This window comes from Microcaecilia unicolor, chromosome 4, assembly GCF_901765095.1.
Source record: "Microcaecilia unicolor chromosome 4, aMicUni1.1, whole genome shotgun sequence".
NCBI lineage: Eukaryota > Metazoa > Chordata > Amphibia > Gymnophiona > Siphonopidae > Microcaecilia > Microcaecilia unicolor.
The window spans coordinates 43,583,231-43,603,616 of NC_044034.1; the positions used below are offsets into that span (position 1 = coordinate 43,583,231).

General features: G+C 42.2%; 1 protein-coding gene across 5 annotated transcripts in view; it reads right to left on the minus strand.

Annotated features, from left to right (window-relative positions):
• CEBPZOS (CEBPZ opposite strand) overlaps positions 1-19,284 on the minus strand; it is a 36,944-nt gene extending 17,660 nt beyond the window's left edge. For 2 of the 5 annotated variants that reach the window (XM_030200187.1, XM_030200186.1), the window contains exons 1-2: positions 19,039-19,282; positions 11,546-11,666 (exon numbers count right to left, since the gene is read on the minus strand). In XM_030200187.1, coding sequence (XP_030056047.1) covers positions 11,546-11,660 — 115 coding nt within the window. In that variant the 5' untranslated portion in view covers positions 11,661-11,666; positions 19,039-19,282. Of the gene's footprint in view, positions 1-11,545; positions 11,667-18,967 lie in introns of all 5 variants that reach the window. The other 3 variants (XM_030200189.1, XM_030200185.1, XM_030200188.1) reach the window with 3 other exon arrangements.
• Between the last annotated feature and the right edge of the window lie 1,102 nt (positions 19,285-20,386).

The following is a 20,386-nucleotide window of genomic DNA, read 5'->3' on the forward strand; positions in this document are numbered from 1 at the left end:
AACAGTTTGAAAACTATAATAGACGTTTAAATCTTCGTTTACTGAACTTCCCAAGATCTATAGAAATGGATGCTATGACATTGTTTAAGAAATATTTGCATGAAATTCTTCAATACTCTCCGGAGTCTTTTCCTCCAGTTAATAAAATTTATTATTTGCCTTTCAATAAAAACCCTGGGAGATTGAAGGAAATAAAGGCAATACAGAACTTAACTGCTTTTCTAGAACGATCTGAAATTCAGATACTTGAAAGAAGAACATTACTGGTATCGTTGGTTTTTGAACAGGACTTAAACCAAATAATGAAACTTTACTTCAAAAACTTAACAAAAGTCTTTATGGGTGATAAAATATGGATATATCCTGATGTGGTGAAGACCACACAGGATAGAAGAAAACTTTTTCTTTCATTTAGAGATGATATTAAAAATCTGGGTGCACGATTTACTTTGTCTTATCCATGTAAATGCATGATAACTTATTTGGAAAAAAAAAATGTGTTTTTCGAACCTGAACAGTTGAAAGTGTTCTTAGAAATGAAGAAAATAACCGGATAGATTCTGATGTTAAGAGATCTTGGTTTAATGTGTATATAATGAGGAGTAAATCCCGCTTTTCGGTTTTTTTTCTTAAATTACCTAGATTGATGTCCACCAGATTATTTCTAACGCCCCCATAGCCCTTATATTGGTGGTCTAAGAAAGAGTATTGTTTACTTTTCTTTTCTCTTTTATTTTAAGGGAGAGGATATTGTATATTTTCTTGAAATTATATGTTCTGTTTTTCTTTAGCAAGAATTTATCTTGTATTATATTGAAAATTATAAATAAATAAATTAAAAAAAAAAAAAAACCAAAGTTGTTGAGATACCAAACCCTCCTTCAGAAGTGAATGTGCACCCCCATTCCTTCCCTCAAATCTTCACTTCTATACACCATACTCATTCCAACAACCATTCAGTCCATTCTACCCAGCAAGTAGACAATACATGCTTACTAAAGTGGAGAAAAAAGAATTAGGAATAGCATGAATGTCTATCATGATGGAGGTGATCTTGTTGCAGAAGTTTCCTTTGCTTGACTACTCCAAGCAGAACGCACTTTCTGCCAGGAGTTGCTTGGCTGTTGTTCCCCCTTTTGCGGCTTGGGGGATGCTTGTACTGGTAAATCTATTCATCCCACATCGGATAGCTCACACCATGCCTCCTTTAACATATGCAACCTGTGTGATTGCTGCCCCACTGTGATCAACAGGCCAAATGGGTGTAGCCAAGGATATCACTAATAAACCAAACTCATGGAAGGCGCAGTGACGAAACAACTCACGGACTACCTAAATAAATACTCAATTCTACACGAATCACAATCAGGATTCCGCTCCCAGAAATGCTAAAAGATCAGCCCGCAAATTCCTTAATCTGCACTTCCCCAACTGCAAAAGACTAAAATACAAGCTATCACACACGACCAGCTTCTCCTACATGAGTACGCAGCTATGAAATGCACTACCAACTGACTTGAAAACGATCATCGACATAACTAACTTTCGTAAATCTTTGAAAACCTATTTCTTCAACAAGGCCTACAATGAGAATCCATAGCTAATTACAACACTTCACCACTTCACCCTATTCCGATATTTATCTTTCTGTAACTTTGCTTAGGCCTTTTTATTTTATCCAGAATCTTTCTGTAACACCAACTGTATCTATCTCCTGGAATGGCGATGCCATAATAGGTGCTTGTAAGCCACATTGAGCCTACAAATAGGTGGGAAAATGTGGGGTACAAATGCAATAAATAAATAAATATCAGAGGCCTACAGTCTGTAAATATTTAGTGGCCTCACGAATCTCTCTCCGCTCAGTGTACTGTACGCCAAGTCTTGGAAAATCGTGATAGAACAGTTATCCCATTTTATATCACTTAATGCACAAGCTCTCTTCCAGGTCAATTCTTTTGTGGTATAATTGCGAAAACACACAATAATATTGCGAGGAGCTGCTCCTCTCTGCGGCCCCAACCCACAGTGGGCTCGGTCTGTTATAACCTTGAATGTGGTTGACTCTAAACCGTCAGCACCTCCTTTAAGAAACATATCACAAATGTCTTGAATAACCTATTGGCTATTTCAATATTTTTCAAGTTCTGGTATGCCTTAAAATGCAGATGGCAGGAGAGGAAGTGACGTCACGGAGGTGAATGGCTGCCTAGCCTGTTAGCTCCCGCACTCCCCCAACGTTAAGCAGCACCAAAAGCGCCATTCGCAAAAAAAAAAATAGACCAGCATCACATTTGGGGACGAGGTATAAATCGAGCTCCACAAAATGAGCAAAACCGCGGCGGCGGCACAGCGGGTAAGCGAAAAACCGCCGAAGAAACAAGCCGGGAAGAACCTCTCGCGCCCAGCTTCACCTGGCATGGCGGACTCGGAAGCGCCGGCTAGACACGTGGCGCCGAGCCCCGCGGCTAGAAGGGAGTATTCCCCAGCGGATTTGGCGAAATGCCTGGACGCGATTAGAGAGGAAATAAAGGCCTCCCGAGTTGAAATATTGGAGCACGTCGACGCTATAAGCCTGGACCTTAGGGAGCTGGGTGGCAGAGTAGAGACCATAGAGGAAAGGCTCGATGAACAGGAAGAGCAGCACAGCTTGATGAACTCACGCATTCTAAAGCAGCAAGAACAATATGACGAACTTAAATATAAAATGGATGACCTTGAGAACAGAGGAAGAAGACACAATTTGAGGTTCCGGGGAGTCCCCGAAAGCGGAGATATGGAAGATATCCAACTGCTGGTGAGGAACCTATGTGAAAAAATTATGGGTGAGGCCTGGGACCCTAGTGCAGCAGCCATGGACAGAGCACACAGAGTGCAGGGCCAGAGACTTGAAAATAGACCCAGAGACATACTTGTGAGATTCACCTCTTATGCATTTAAGGAGATGCTGTGGCAAAAAGCCCGGCAGCTTTCAACCCTGGAATACAATGAAGCCAGGATCTCAGTATTTCAAGACCTTTCGGTGTTTACACTGATGCAGAGAAGGGCTATGCGACCAGTGACTGAGGTACTGAACAAAGAAAAGATCGCTTACAGATGGGCCTTTCCATTTGCTATCTGCTTTGCGATCAAGGGGCAACAGTGCAGGACAAGGAAGGTGACAGATGCCTGGAAAAACCTACATGAGGCTGGGTTGACAAAGTCGGAGACGGTGCCCACGGAGATGGCGGGGACAACAAAAGCACGCATGCAAAAGTGGAAGAGAGTCCCGGTGAATGAGAAGACAGCGAGACTTCAGACTTGAAAGCACAAAGAGGACTTTGATTAAGAGTGGACTGTTCACAAGGTTTAACTTGAGGTTGAACGGAAGAGTGAATGCGTGAGAATGAAAGTTGCTTAATATGAGGTGAGCTGGTAGTGAGGAGGAGGAGGTGTTCAAATGCTGTATAATTGAATGGGGGGCACGTGTGAAGGAGGGGGACGGAACTGGGTGGGGCGTTGGCCTTCGCGGCCGCTTTCCTCTGGTTACCCATGCAATGCCAGAGGGTATTGTCTGGTGAGTGGATGTTAAAGGGGGGGGGAGGGAGGGAGGAAGAAAGTCAGAGGGGAGGCTGGGGAGGGGGGGTTGGGTATACACCTTTCTTTGAACATGCTGATAGAACAGAATTGTTAAATGGTGGGCTATAAATTTTTCACTTATAATATAAAGGGCTTAAATTCTCCTTATAAACGGCACGCCCTTTGGCGTGAACTGCGTCTCGCGCAACCACAAGTGGTGTTTTTACAAGAAACACACCTTTTAAAAAAGCATGAGAAACTATTGTACTCTAAATGCTATCCACAGGTGGTGTGTGCTTCAGATGCCCTAGGAGTAAAAAAAAGAGGGGTAGCCATAATGTTCCACAAAAATACCACAGTCCAGATCTTACACACTAGAAGAGATAGGGAGGGCAGATTCCTGTTTTTACATATTAGCTTGGAACAGGAGGAGTATACACTGGTTAGCGTATACGCGCCCAACGAAAGACAGGAGCGTTTTTTCCGGCACCTCCAGAAGGAGCTGCAGGCCTTTGCCAGAGGGAAGCTGATAGTGGCCGGGGATTTTAACGCGACCATGAAGCCTGGCCTGGATAGATCGACTCCTCCTTCCCAGATAGATTGTAGAATTGCTAGAGCACTAAATGACCTTGTTGAGGGGATGGGGCTGTACGATGGGTGGCGCTTGAGGAACCCTAGAGGGAGAGACTTTACTTTTTTTTCCCAAGTGCATCACACTTACTCCAGATTGGATTACATTTTTCTTGACAAAACGTTATCGGAAGGGGGGGAAGAATCTGAGATAGGTCATATCACAATATCGGACCATGCCCCGGTCTGGCTTGCTGTTCCTTCCCTGAAGGAGGAGGAGCGAGATAAAAGATGGACATTTAACAACAACTTGCTGCAGGATCCTGAAACAGTAGCTAGCTTTATCCCCTTACTTAGAGAGTACTTTGATATCAATCTGGACTCGGGGCCTACATTGGGTACCGTGTGGGATGCATTCAAGGCAGTCTCAAGAGGACATTTCATTAAGTGTGCCAGTCAGAATGCCAAAGTACATCGCCAGAGGCTGGTACGTTGCATGGATAGACTGGCTACACTGGAAGATAAGTACAAAATTTCAGGTTCAGTAGCTGATTATCGAAAATTACAGGAGGTGAGATTGGAAATAGCGGGGCTACATGAGGATAGTTTGAAGTTTGTGAGTGCAAGGATGAAACAGGTTCACTACGCTTGCACTGACAAACCTGGACGCCTGCTAGCTAACAAATTGAGACAGCTGAGAGCAGATCGACATATTCTAAGAATTAGAGATGCAGGGGGGGGCATAACGCACAAATCAGCACAGATAAGGGACTGCTTTGCCCAATACTATGAGAACCTCTACAGAGAGGATGCCACAGTACAGACGGGGGAAATAGAGGGATACTTACAGGCTAGGGGGCTAGCGGCTCTCTCTGATACACAAAGGAGAGAGTTGGAGGACCCAGTGGCGGTAAAGGAGGTGATAGAAGTAGTCAAAGCACTACCAAGGGGGAAGGTGCCGGGATTAGACGGCTTCACGAATGAGTTCTTTAAGGCATACGTGACGGAATTAGCGCCTTACCTGACGATGATAATCAATGCTGTCAGGGAGGGGGCACCGTTCCCCAGGTCTATGATGGAAGCATGGGTGGCGGTAATACCAAAACCAGGCAAGGATCACATTGAATGTGCCTCATATAGACCCATTTCGATCTTGAATACAGATGTCAAAATCCTGGCCAAGGTGCTGGCTAACCGTCTGGGGAGGGTGCTCCCCAGTTTGATCCATCCGGACCAAGTGGGATTCATAGCCAAGAGACAGGCCATGGATAATATACGCCGCACAATAGACCTTATATACACAACGCAGAAAAAAGCAAGGCCCGCAGTGCTACTCGGTCTGGATGCAGAGAAGGCGTTTGACCGGGTGCACTGGGGGTATTTAGATAGGGTCCTGCATAGAGTGGGAATTGGACAGCATTTTAGAGCCTGGATCCAGGCCTTATACTCCTTGCCGAGGGCTTGTGTGCGAGTAAACGGGGGGAATTCAGTGACATTCGCTTTGGGGCGTGGAACTAGACAGGGGTGTCCGCTGTCTCCATTACTGTTCGCCCTGGCGATGGAACCTCTGGCAGCAGCTATACGTGAGAATAACGATATCACTGGAGTGCAGGTGAGAGGGCAGGAGTATAAAATTGCGCTATTCGCAGACGATGTGCTGCTGTCACTTACCAACCCATTGGTCTCCTTGCCTAACTTAATGAAAGAAATAGGGGACTATACACGGGTCTCGGGTTACAAATTGAATGCCAGCAAGTCTATGGGCTTGGCTGTGGGGGTCCCACGGGGATTGATGGAGACATTGAGGACATCTTTTGCATTTAAATGGGAGAAGAATGCAATATGTTACTTAGGAGTCAAGATCACGAATGACCTATCAGGCCTTTTTGAAGCTAATTACCCAGCTCTGAAGAGGGAGGTGCAAACAGACTTAGACAGATGGGCTAATATGGGATTGTCGTGGTTCGGGAGGATCACGGCGATTAAGATGAACATCTTGCCCCGTCTTTTATATTTATTTCAGGTTCTTCCATTACAAATACCCCGAGCCTTTTTTTCTGGTCTCCAAGATAGGTTGATCCGCTTTATTTGGAATCAGAAAAGACCAAGGTTATCACGGGCTCTTCTTTACAAAAGTAGAAGGCTGGGGGGGCTGGGTGTGCCAAATCTGTTCTGGTACTATTGTGCAGCACAGACCAGAGCGGCGGTGGACTGGTTTAGGAAAGATAGTTATAAATTGTGGATTGACATTGAACAGGATTTAGTGGGATCACGGAAATTAGCTCATTTAATGTGGCTACCTCAGAAATATAGGGGAAGAGTTGACATGTTCCCGCCCACAGTACAGGCCACGTTCTATTACTGGGATCTTATGTTCATAGAACGTCAACCACCGGTATCGGGCTTAGCTCCCATAGCAGAAAACCCAATGTTTGAGCCAGGCATAGGAAACAACACCTTCAGGAGATGGGCAGATCAGGGACTGGATTTGCTGGGACAGATGCATCAAGAGGAGAAAATAGTGCCTTTTGTACAGCTGGTGGACGATTTTGGGCTCAGGGAAACGGATCACTATGCTTACACACAAGTACAACACTTTTTGACAGCACAGGCATACAAAAGTAGTCTGAAGCGGGATACGCACCCACTGGAGGAAATATGTGTAGACTCTAAGATCGAACGAGGGCTGATATCCTTCTTATACGCACAGTTGATGGCTACTGCCAGACCATATGTACAACATAGGAGGAGGTGGGAGCAAGAACTACATTTCACATTACCGGAGGCGGACTGGGTCACACTGGAGAAAAAGATTTTGAAATCAGCTCGAGCAGTGAATATGCAAGAGAACGCTATTAAAGTAATGTATAGATGGTATCTGACCCCGGTTCGATTGCACCACATGTATGCTAAAGTGCCTAAGGAATGTTGGAGAAACTGTGGGGGAGAGGGGACAATGGGGCACATTTGGTGGTCTTGTCCCAAAGCCAAGGCTTACTGGAAGGGGATACAAGCACGTACTCAGAAGTGGGTAGGTAAATCTGTGAGGTGGCATCCTCTAACCTTTTTATTTGGGCAGCGACCAATAGGTTTCACCTCAGATCAGTGGCTTCTGTTGAGAGGATCTCTGCATGCAGCCCGTTTGAATTTAGCACAACACTGGAAGTCACCTTTAGTACCCTCAATGGTGAGGTGGAACACTAAGGTGCGCTACATATGTGAAATGGAGAGATTGACTGCCCAGAGAGCTAAAACACTGCCTGCATGGGAAAGGGTGTGGGAACCCTTTCTAAAAAATTGTTCAGACTAATCAGTATGATGACAGAGCATTCGGGAAGGTGAGGGGGGAGGGGGGAGGGGCAGTAGGATAAGGGAAGTTATAAGTTTAAAAAATTAAAAAAACTTGGAGTAGAATTGCTGTTTATTTTAACATTGTCATTGATTGGAAGGTATTACTGTTACACACTCATGTAAAGCTTGTTGGATACTGTACAATTGTATTGAGTCGTGCATTGAGTGATTATTGTATTGCTTTTGCAATGTTCAATAAAGACTTCTATAAAATCAAAAAAAAAATGCAGATGGCAGCACCTCGAACGGTTTTTGAGATCTTCCATAGTCCCCTGTAATTCTTGTCACAGTGTTTATTTCCCCTCTGCAAATCTTTCTCTAATGTGCGCAGTGATGTGTCCAAACCAACTAATTTCTCTTCTGCCTGTTCAATGCAGTTGCCGATATCTCCCACTTCCGAATGCAGCTCGACTACTGCTGTTTTAATATCAGTCTGCACTGCCTGGATGTAAGATTTTAATTCCTAAAACCATGCCGCCACTTTGCTGTCTGAGAGCTTACCATCGCTGATCACCTCCTCCAATTCAGAATCCATGGCAGCCATTCTGTTGCGGGCCCCTGAGCTTTTAGACAGCGTGATTTGGGATCTGTTACCTTGAGCAGCCATAAATTTATACTTCTCCAGCCTCTTGTGGGTGGACATGGTTTGCTGTTGTTCACAGCAAAAAGAAGCAAAGGAGTGGGGAGTAGGTAAGCTTAATTTATAGCAGTACTCCAGTACAGCTTAGCTGCTAGACATCCATTCCCAAGTGGTGATGTCACTTCCTGCTGCCACTGCTTTTTTTTCTGTGAAATACTTTTAGCAACTTTCTCTGGGAATGGGGAGTAAGGGCAGTCCAGTGTATCTGCATGGACGCATCTTCTATCCAATGGAGACATAATATGAGATAAGTGAACCCTTGAAATCTACCTTTCACTTTATGGATTAAAGACTGAGAAACGTTTGATGCATGTTTATTGGAAGACCAGGATTTGTTTATTTATGCTTTCCCTACTGTACGTAATGCAAGGTTCCATGTTAGGAATCACTGACCAAGAAAGGGATCTTGGTGGCGTTGTTGATGATACACTGAAACCCTTTGCTCAGTGTGCTACGGCGACTAAGAAAGCAAATAGAATGTTAGGCACTATTAGGAAAGGAATGGAAAACAAAACCAAGGACATTATAATGCCTTTGTATTGGTCTATGGTGCGACCGCACCTCAAATACTGTGTTCAATTCTGGTCACCGCATCTCAAAAAATATACAGAGGGGCATTTTCAAAAGAAACGTCTAAGTTGGGATTTGGACATCTTTGTAAAACGTCCAAATAAGGAGGCGGAGAAAAGCATATTTTCGAAAAAAAGATGGACGTCCATCTTTCGTTTCGAAAATACCAAGGATGTCCTTAGATTTGGACGTCTTTGAGTTTCGGTGATTTTCGAAACCAAAGACGTCCAAGTCAAAAACGTCCAAATGCAAGCCATTTGGACGTGGGAGGAGCCTAGTACTACTACTATTTAGCATTTATATAGCGCTACAAAGCGTACGCAGTGCTGCACAAACATAGAAGAAAAACAGTCCCTGCTCAAAGAGCTTACAATGTCCACCTGACATGCCAGGACAGCAACTGGGCACCCTAGGGGGAACTGCAATGGACTTCATAAAATGCTCCAAGGTACATAGCTCCCTTACCTTGTGTGCTGAGCCCACCAAAACCCACTACCCCCAACTGTACACCACTACCATAGCCTTTAAGGGTGAAGGGGGGCACCTAGATGTGGGTACAAAGGGTTTCTGGTGGGTTTTGGAGGGCTTGCTGTTTCCTCCGCAAATGTAACAGGTAAGGGGGGTATGTGCCTGGGTCCACCTGAAGTGCACTGCACCCATTAAAACTGCTCCAGGGACCTGCCTGTGCTTTCATAGACCTGAGTATGACATCTGAGGCTGGCATAGAGGCTGGCAAGTAATATTTTTAATAATGTTTTTTTGAGGGTGGGAGGGGGTTAGTGACCACTGGGGGAGTAAGGGGAGGTCATCCACGATTCGATCCAGTGGTCAACTGGTCATTCCGGGTACCTGTTTGTGCCTTATTCGTAATAAAAACAGGTCTGGGTGAAAACGTCCAAGTTGTAGTCATGGACGTCTCTGCTTTTTTTGATTATGGTCAAATGTCCAAGTCTTAGGAACGCCCAAGTCCCGCCTTCACCACGCCTCCGATACGCCCCCTTGAAATGTGGACGTCCTTGCGACGGACTTCAGTTAGAGATGTCCAAAATCGGGTTTCGATTATATTGATTTGGACTTCTCTGAGAGATGGACGTCCAATTACCCATTTATGATAAAGGGGATGGGACGACTTCCCTATGAGGAAAGGCTGAAGCATCTAGGGCTCTTTAGCTTGGAGAAAAGACAGCTGAGGGGAGATATGATAGAGGTCTATAAAATAATGGGTGGAGAGGAACGGGTAGATATGAATCATTTGTTTACTCTTTCCAAAAATAATAGTACTAGGGGGGCATGCGATGAAGCTACAAAGTAGTAAATTTAAAACATGTAATTAAACATGGAATTCGTTGCCAGAGAATATGGTAAAGGAGGTTAGCTTAGTGGGGTTTAAAAAAAGGTCTGGACAGCTTCCTAAAGGAAAAGTCCATAGACCATTATTAAATTGACTTGGGGAAAATCCACTGCTTATTTCTGGGATAAGCAGCATAAAATGTATTGAACTTTTTCGGTATCTTGCCAGGTATTTGTGAGCTGGATTGGCCACTGTTGGAAACAGGATGCTGGGCTTGGGACCTTTGGTCTGTCCCAGTGTGGCAATATTTATGTACTGGGTTAATATTTTTGTTTGATGGTGTTTTTCTCTGCATTTTACGATTTTTCAAGGTGGAGTTTTTTTTTTTTGTTTTTTTTTGCTATTATATTGTGTCTGTGACCTATGACAGAGTAAGCTGTAGCCTCCTGTTTGAACTTGCATTCTGATGGACGCATTTAGCTCTGAGGTCTATAATTTTTTCAAATATTTTAAAGATATTTAGCTCCCATTTTTTAAAATATTATATACTATTGAGTAAGGGGGGCACTTCCCAGTTTAAAAACCATCAATACAGTAAATCTTGCAGAGCTCGTTACTTACTTGCTAGGAAGCTGATCTGGAGGAAGAGTTAATCAGTTTCTTCCGAACGTAAAGGAGAGAGAGGCTGTATAGGACTGATCTGAAGATAGACATTCAAGTCAAAAAGGAAGTCCACATGGTGTGGCCTGGGAAAAAATTTCCTGGCTTTCAGGAGAGACATGAAATGCAGCTGGGGGTGGGTGCAGGTCATAGCAGAGTAACAGAATTGCATGGGCAATGGGCCTATGTATGCTCAGGCTCTAAGAAACTGTCCGTATAGGCACTAAAAGGACAGGAGTTCTGACTGTTAAACTGGCCAGTTAAAGGACAGAGCGGAGCTCATAATCAGACCAATCAAGCACACCCAGGCAGAGTGAAAAATTCAGGATAAGTGCCCTGGGCTACAGCTGTGCACATTCAGAAACAGCTGAGCAGTGTCCGTCCAAGTAAATTACCTTGGGAGGGGCCATGACTCAGTATAGGGTGCAGAAGCCAGGCTGTTTTAATACGTGTGGGTGATGACGTAAAGATTGGGCCACATGACATATAGAAAAATCAGTTAGCTTGTGATATACAGTAATGCTAAGGACACTGGGAATCTTTCAGCAATATTGGTGTGATAATGTGTAACTGACAGTTGTTGATAGACTTCAGTAATTATTAAAGGTGGGAGATAGTACAGATCCTAAGAGAATTACATCCTACTGAGCAGTGGAAGTTTATGCTCCATTCTACCTGAATTCTCTCCAAGGAATTCTGGAAAAGTAGGCCAGGTTTTCAGAAGGCTAGACACAAAATATTGTGATCAACTTTAAAAATCTATCAGGATCACAAAAAGTTCCCTGAGGAGCGAGGAGTATCTCTTGAAAATCAGGTTGTACAACCATGACATAAGGTAATTTATCTCAAACTAATGCTTGAAAAAGAAAAAAAGAAAACAAACTACCAAGACACAGTGATGTTACCTTGATTTGTGTTCATTTTATGAAATACGTAATATGCTCCCACCACTCCAGCAAATTCCAAACATAAAATTCCTTTAAAGAGCCTTCTGGCTGTAGGTTCCAAGGAAGGCACCATCCTAAACTAAAAGAAAGTGAATGAATCAAGGTAAAAATAAAAAATACAAAAAATTACATTTTGTTCCATAGCCACTTGCATGTGTTTACATGACATGGTAATGGCTGAACAGTTCTGACATCAATAGGCCATAGAAACTGTAGCCCTACTGAAGATTGTTGAAACAAAAATTAAATAACTTAAAATTTGTTTAACAATTCAACATATCAAATACAGTCAGCAATCTAGCAAGGTTTGGGGGTATCCAGTCTTATGCATTGACCCCCAGATTCTATATAGCACGACTTAGGTTGCATGTGCAAATCCAGAATACAACTTAATTAGTTAACATGTCAATCAGTGCTAATTGCCAATTACTGACACCAACTGTCATTAATTAAAATTTACATGCACAACTGTTTAAACATTCTGTAATGTGATGCACTTAAGTTCTAAGTTGCATAGTTGAAAAGGGGGCATGGCCATGGGAATGGAATGGATGGGTCATAGGCGTTTCTAAAATTTATGAGCCTTGTTATACAGTAGAATGTGTACCCGGTCTGTGCCTAATTTAGGTGTCAGTATTTACACCGAGTTTTACTTGGCGTAACTGCCCGTGACTAAATTTAGTTGCGCAGACGGGCGCTCAGCATAGTCTATAAACTGCGCAAAAATTTAGGCATACTTACATAATACTCCTAGGTGTATTTCTTTTTTTTGGCACCCATTTTTTAAGCGTGATATATAGAATCTAGCCCTGAATGCCATATACATGATTATCTATGCAAGTCAGGAGCATATTGCACCAGATACCCACACACATCTTCTCATCTAGATAGTCTGATCCCTTCAACATAAGAGGAAACTTTCAGCAACATAGCAGAACAGTCCCACCTTCAGTTTGGCAGCCAAGTGCTCCCTTGAAGGACCAAGGTAAATTGAAAAGAGTATTGCCTTTATGTGGTGGTGGTACATAATTCTCTATTTATGACTTACCCTCCAGGTGATTCATTATCCTCTTCCACTGAGGATATGTCTCCAGGGGTGTGTGCCCAAGAGAACAGTCATTATAGTTGGCAATATGATCCCTAGGCATGTAGATTTCTGGGTGGCTGGTAGACATGAAGATTGCTTGACAACTTGCCTGCCTGGTGGCTAGGTAGCAGATCTCAAGCATCACCCACAAAGGATTTTTAGAGTATGCTAGAGATCAGCAGATTGTCATGGTGCACATGGGATAGGATACAGGAAAGCCCTGGAAGCTAAATTTAGGTTTCTTAGGCAGGAAATGAAGGTTCTGGATTTCTAGGTAACATTCTCAGAAATGGTCTGAGTTGCACATATAGGACTCCAGAAGCAAGCTGAGCTCCATAATCTTAATAGATGGATGACACAATGGTGCAGGAAAGAGGGCTTTAAATTTCTTGGGATCTGGGTAATCTTCCACAGTACATTTTGAAGCTCATTTTCAAAGCATATAGACTTACAAAGTTACATAGGTTACTATGTAAGTCTATGTGTTTTAAACTGAGCACCTTTATTTCCTGCCGGCTCTTTATCCTGTTTGATTCTATGTGCTTAGGGAAGAACAACCTTTTCAAACAGGATGGGCTCTACTTCAACCAGTGTGGAACCAGGCTGCTGGAACTAACATTTATGAAGCAGCTCAACTGTCAGCTTTCCCCTCGATCTAATTCAAACTCTGCTCTCAAGAGTTCACGATTTGGAATGAAGTATCTTCAATGAATACGGACAACATAGAAAATGTTGAGAGGCAGGGGAAAAAAAGCTGAAGTAGCCTAGGTACATTTAAATAAAAAGCAGACAATATGACTGATTCCAAATTACCACTGGTGAACTACTAAGCTAGTTGTGAAAACAAAAGAAAAATATCCCATACTTCAAATTGTGTATCTGCAAATGATAGAATTGGTGTAATGATTGATGAGCTGGAATGTATGACACTAAGGAGGATACTTACTTAAGGTATGGTAAAAAATGGGCTTTTACTGCAGCTTAATTTCCCACAGGAGGTAACAACCTGCAGTATCTAAATACTTTGAGCAGGGACTGTCCTTCTATGTTAAATTGTACAGAGCTGCGTAACCCTAGTAGTGCTTTAGAAATGTCAAGTAGTAGTAGTAGTAGTAAATACAATAAGTTTGACACTTCTGTGAAATATGAATAATGCAGCCTGCAATCAACCTTGCAAGTTGTGCTATTCATACTGCCCAGGAACAATACTTCTGGTTTACATATCAAAGAGGCTGGGCTTTAGTTAGCTCCCCCCCCCCCAAATATCCAATCCCCTACCCCCAAAGGGCCTCCTCTCCTCCCAAGCATCCCCCGGGCCATTTTTAAACCCTCAGGTCTAATGGGTAAAGAGCAGGAGTAATCCTCATTCACTCCTACCCCTGTTGATGCTGGTGCTGCTAGGCGTCGCAGGAGTGCTAATGCAAGGGATCAATCCCGCTCTGTACCCAGTAGACCCCAGGGATTAGTGATAGTAGGCCTGGGGGACAGGGGCTTATGGGAGAGTGGTTGGGAGGAGAGAGAGGGAAATTGGATATCGGGGTGGGAGGAATAACTAATGTCTGGCCCTTAACGAAGTGGCCAAGGACCATTAGGCCGTGGCTTTGTGACCCAATGCTCGTGGCTAGGAAAAATGATGCCACCTTTGAGCTGGTATTATTTATCCAGGAATAATGCAGCTTGATCATCGCAATGACGGCAGATCCAACTGGTTGGGATGCAGGGCTATATGTTAATTCTGACGTATGGACTCAATAAAATTATGACATAAGTTCAAATAGGCGGAGGCTAAGTATTTACATCTAGTATTCAAAATATTTGCCCAGCGCCATCAATTTTCAAGCATTAACAATACGTCTTCCCTTGTATCTGTTATTTTTCTATATTTTTTTCAAATTAAAATTCAAAATTTCTCACATTCTATTTGTGACTTTTTTTTATTGTAACTAAAGGACCTCAGTAGCACAATGCATATTGTACCAGCGCTTTATTTGTCAGAAGGCACGAATGCTCTCAACTCTAATGCGCATTGGCTCCTCATCGGTCCACTCCACCTTCCTCAACATTTACTCTTTAATACTTTAATTCTCAAAAATTTAATTAAAAAATAATTTAGCTTTTCTTGGTGGCTGATAGCAGTTTGATGTTATTATTATTCAAACTGACCGACATGCAGCATATTTCGCAGTAGCAGCGTCAGGGTCAAATCAATCATAAGTACGCTATCCTCATGTTTCTTATTCCTCTTTGCATATTTGTGGTTCTTTATTCTGTATTAGATAATGATCTTTACATCTTCTAAGTGTGTGATCGAGGTGAAGGATTCTGTTAGTGTGAAGTATTCTCATTTGTTTGGTGTCCCCAATAGGTAGGAGGAACACAGGTATTCTAGGATCTGGTGTAGCATTTGCAGTGTTGCCTTCTCATAGGTAGGATTCTTACACTTTTAGTCCTAGGAGTTAGTGGTGGTTGCTATATAGGTTCCGAGTATCATTTTGAAGGGCTGCATGTTAGTTCACAAAGTATTTGGTAGTGGAAAGTGTGTTGTTCCTATACCACAGTTTTAACATTTTTTAAATAATTTCTACAGTTAATTGTAAGGGGAAATATTCTAGCTTGAGTGTTGGGGGAATGTTAAGAATCTGCTACAAAGTTGTGGGGCTCGAGATTCTGTTCCATTGAATGTTAGTTTTATCAGGTGACTGATAGAAATCAGACAAAATAAAACATGGAAAAGAAAATAAGATGATACCTTTTTTATTGGACATAACTTAATACATTTCTTGATTAGCTTTCGAAGGTTGCCCTTCTTCGTCAGATCGGAAATAAGCAAATGTGTTAGCTGACAGTGTATATAAGTGAAAACATTCAAGCATTACTATGACAGTCTGACAGGGTGGGAGGAATGCATGGGGACATCAAAGCATATCATTGATATTCTAACAGGATGGGGTTTGGATAGGTGAGGGGTGGGGTGATCAACAGAGACATACAGCTTTATGGTTTATAATGGGCTAGGAACCCCAGATCCTTGTTAAGTCCTTTCTGTTGGGTGTTAAAATATTCAATCATTCTGACTTCAAAGGTCTTACGTTCTTGTATGGTTTTAAAGTTACCTTTCAGGATTCTCACTGTGAAGTCACTGGTACAGTATCCTGGTCCTGTAAAATGCTGACCAACAGGGGTGGGAGCCCTACTGGCATCAGTATTGTTCATGTGATGTCTATGTAAATTGAATCTTGTCTTAAGCATCTGGCCTGTTTCTCCAATATAGCATACTTCGTTACATTTTTTACACTGAATGATATATACCACATTGGAAGATGAGCAAGTGAAAAATCCCTTTATGTTGAATATCTTTCCTTTGTGGATGACTGTGGGGTCCTGTGAAATATTTTGGCATAGTTTGCAACTGGATAAATTACAGGGAAGTGTGCCCTTCTGTTCCTTTTCAGTCTGTGATGGAAGTTTACTTCTGATTAGCTTGTGTTTTAAGTTGGGTGGCTGATGGAAAGCCAGTACTGGTGGGGATGGGAATATCTCTTTCAGTAATTCATCCTCCTGGAGTATAGGTTGTAGATCTCTTATGATTTTATTGATAACCTTAAGAGTGGACTAACATGGCTACCACACTCCTCTACATCAGGTGACTGAAAAACTAAGTGGGGGTTTCTTTATACATTAAAGTGGTGTGATAGTTGTGTTAGTCCATTGTTAAAGGTAATAAAAGCAAATAAAACAAAACATAGAAAACAAGATTGCACCTTTTTTTTTTTTATTAGTACCTTTTTTTGATTAGTTTACCCAGTTCTCCCTGTTTCTCACCTACCCTACCCTCTCCTCTTCCTTCGAGACTGTCATTAGAATGCTTTTGTGTTTCACTTATATATTCTGATATTAGTCAACATTTGCTCATTTCTGATCTGTAGAAGAAAGGTGCTACCTTTTTTTATTGGACTAACTTAATATATTTTTAATTAGCTTTCAAAGGTAACATCTTATTTTCTTTTCTATGTTTTGTTTAATTCTATTCATTAAATACACTGAAGCATATAAAAAATAAAACTATCTCCCCAAAGACGCATTCCGCACACTTGTCCAAACCATAGTCCTCAGCCATGCGGACTACTACAACGGAATATAAGCAGGATGGAAGGAACATAAAAAAAAAAAAACTACAAACAGCACAAAACACAGTAACAAGACTTATATTTGAAAAAAAAAAACAATTCGACAGTGTGATACCACTACTCCAAAACTTATATTGGCTACCCACCAAAGCATGAATACACTTCGATATGTACCGTAGCCCATAAAACTATCTATGGCCTCACTTCAGAATACATGACAGGCCTAATATATTTACCAATACTCAAAATAAACAAGAATGCAAGATGCTACTTAACACTACACCGCACCTGGAGTATTGTGTTCAGTACTGGTCTCCGTATCTCAAAAAAGATATAGTAGAATTGGAAAAGGTACAGCGAAGGGCGACGAAAATGATAGTGGGGATGGGACGACTTTCCTATGAAGAGAGGCTGAGAAGGCTAGGGCTTTTCAGCTTGGAGAAGAGACGGCTGAGGGGAGATATGATAGAAGTGTATAAAATAATGAGTGGAATGGATCGGGTGGATGTGAAGCGACTGTTCACGCTATCCAAAAATACTAGGACTAGAGGGCATGAGTTGAAGCTACAGTGTGGTAAATTTAAAACGAATCGGAGAAAATGTTTCTTCACCCAACGTGTAATTAGACTCTGGAATTCGTTGCCGGAGAACGTGGTACGGGCGGTTAGCTTGACGGAGTTTAAAAAGGGGTTAGATAGATTCCTAAAGGACAAGTCCATAGACCGCTATTAAATGGACTTGGAAAAATTCCGCATTTTTAGGTATAACTTGTCTGGAATGTTTTTACGTTTGGGGAGCGTGCCAGGTGCCCTTGACCTGGATTGGCCACTGTCGGTGACAGGATGCTGGGCTAGATGGACCTTTGGTCTTTCCCAGTATGGCACTACTTATGTACTTATGTACTTATAAGGCCTACGATACAATTCTACACCTACAACCAACTTTACATACATCTGCACCAAAACCTGGAACTCTCTACCGAAAGACTTAAAACACATGGAGAACTATCTAGCATTCCAAAAACATATGAACGCTCATCTCTTCAGGCAATTCCTTTCCGCCGAAATCGCATAACCAGGAGATCCTGGCTAACACACCAAAGCAAATGATCACAAACTGAACTGAATAAGGATTGCGTCCCACCCCCAACAACTTCGATACTTGTCTACATAAGTTAACTGTAAACCACATTGAACTTACCACCAGGATGGAAAATGTGGAGTACAAATACTTAAGTAAATAAACTTGTTTTTTAAAGCATCTTTTATAGTTATTTAAAATATGTAGAAGGAAAGGGTGTGATATGCAGAAATGTCATTTTGGCTTGTTCCCTAATGTTTCTATCTAGCAACACCACTACTCTTTATTACCTCTCCAGTTTTGAAAATGCAAAAATGCAAAGACAACTGAAATTCTGTCACTGCATGAATCCCTCTAAAAGTGACAGGGAAAGCCTTTAGACAAGTTCTTATGGTCATACATATCATCTAAATACAAGTTAAACAATAAAAGAACAATAATACTACTTAGCAGAGCTTAATCTGCAGAAAAAAAGGATGAAGAACCATGGAGCCAGGAAAATCTTGGGCACAGTGGCATAGCCACAGGTGGGCCGGGGCCCACCCACTTAGGGCTCAGGCCCATCCAACAGTAGCACATGGTAATGAAAATGCTGCTCTCCACAATATATGCTCAAGTTTTCAGCGCATGCGTGCTGCAGACTACCAAGGTGGAGACTGGAGAGAAGCATTTTCCCACCAGCTGAGATATTTTTTTGATATGGGGGTGGAGGAGAGAACATTTGGTGCCCACCCACTTCTTGCCTAGGCCCACCCAAAATCTGTCTGGCTACGCCCGTGCTTGGGCGGGCCAGGAAAAGAGGGGACGTATTACGGATTACAGTAACTTCTCTACTCTGCTCCAGGCTCACACTCTCCCCTTGGAAGGGAGAGTCCACAGCAAAATGTCCTTATTTTTCTGGAGTCTTAAAATAACGTTCCAAGCAAATCCTCCCAACAATTAAGGGCTTCTGTTACTTAATAGCCCTTTTTATCCATGTGTCTCCTTTTTATCCACAATCTCTGCCAGCATAGCGTATGTGGACATTGGGTCTGAACCCCCTTTTTCACAATTACATCGGCAGCACAACTAAGGCGCTAAAAGTACCTTATTAACGCGTGCTAGCCTTTCCAGTGCTGTAAGTAACCCAACAAACCGAAAATCCCCTTTGCTGCTACCTCTTAAAACAGGTAAATCTCAATTTCAGCTCCAACCAGCCATCACTTCCGCCACTCTAATACAGTTTGAAGGCGGCTTGTTCTGCGCATGCGGATTGGTTATAGAGGGACGAAAATCCCAGCACAGCAGTCGACCTTCACGCATCTCAAATCTTCGCTTGTCTCTAGGCAAGGTCAGGAATTTTCATTGAACCTCCTTTTGTCTCTAGCTAGCGGTAACAATTCTTTGCTTCCCGCTGTCTATCACTTGATTGGCGGGCTGTTTAAACTGCGGATGTGACGTCATTGTTAGGGTGGGCAAACAGGAACGGCTGTTTGCTCGGCGTGTGAGACGGAGACTGATTGTAGGGTTCGGGACAGGAGGTAAGTGTGTGTCGGTGTTTGATGCGATTGTTTTTGAGTGGTAGTTCGGAGGTTGTCATTCTCTTGGAGAGGCGTTTCTTAAAATTCCCGTAACGCTTATGTTACTTTTCGGCTTTCAGCAGTAGCATTTGTGAGACCTTGTAGAGCTTTGTGTTATAGGGAAGGTGTTACAAAAGCCAGTGGGGATTTTCTTCTGTCTTTTCTTTCGTGTGAGGGACAATTCTTTTGAATGTTCACTATGTTTAGTCTGATTGTATTTTAAATTGTATAATTTTGGTAGGACTTCTGTGTATTTCTAGTCATTTTGCTCTTTTGATGATGGATAATAGATTTGTATGGTATTTGTTTTGGTGAAGAATATGATATCATTACTTTGTTTTCTTTTGAAATTTGTGCTCCACTTTGATATTCCTATCGTGCAGCAGCAAAGGTCCAAATTGAACTAATAGAACGTAATAAGCTGCCAGTTAGAACCATGTATTGAGCTTCTACACAGAGGTTTCTTATACAGTTGATAAGTCATTTTTACACCTCATATTACCCAAGATCCTTCTGTAAACTAATTGTATATTTTCTTATATATTTCCACTATTCATGATGTATTGTAAGCCACATTTAGCCTGCAAAGAGGTGAGAAAATGTGGGATATAAATGCTTACAGTTGCATTTAAAAATGGTGCATACTACCGGGCTAACGTGTTGCATGCAGTTGTATTGCCAGAGCAGATTTTTTTTTTTTTTGTGACGTGGGGTCTTCCAACTCTCCTCCTCTCAGACTCTTCATGATGACAGGAACAAAGTTTGTCCCCTGTGGGCTCTGTCTGCATCCATGCCCCTGGCCCATCCCATCTTCACGGGCTCTGTCTTCATCTGCACAGGTCTTGAATACTTTAAGATTTTATATTAAGATTTTATATTTAAATCTTTTTATTAAACTATATAAAAATGAATAATATTCTGTACAACTGTGGTTTATAAATCACAG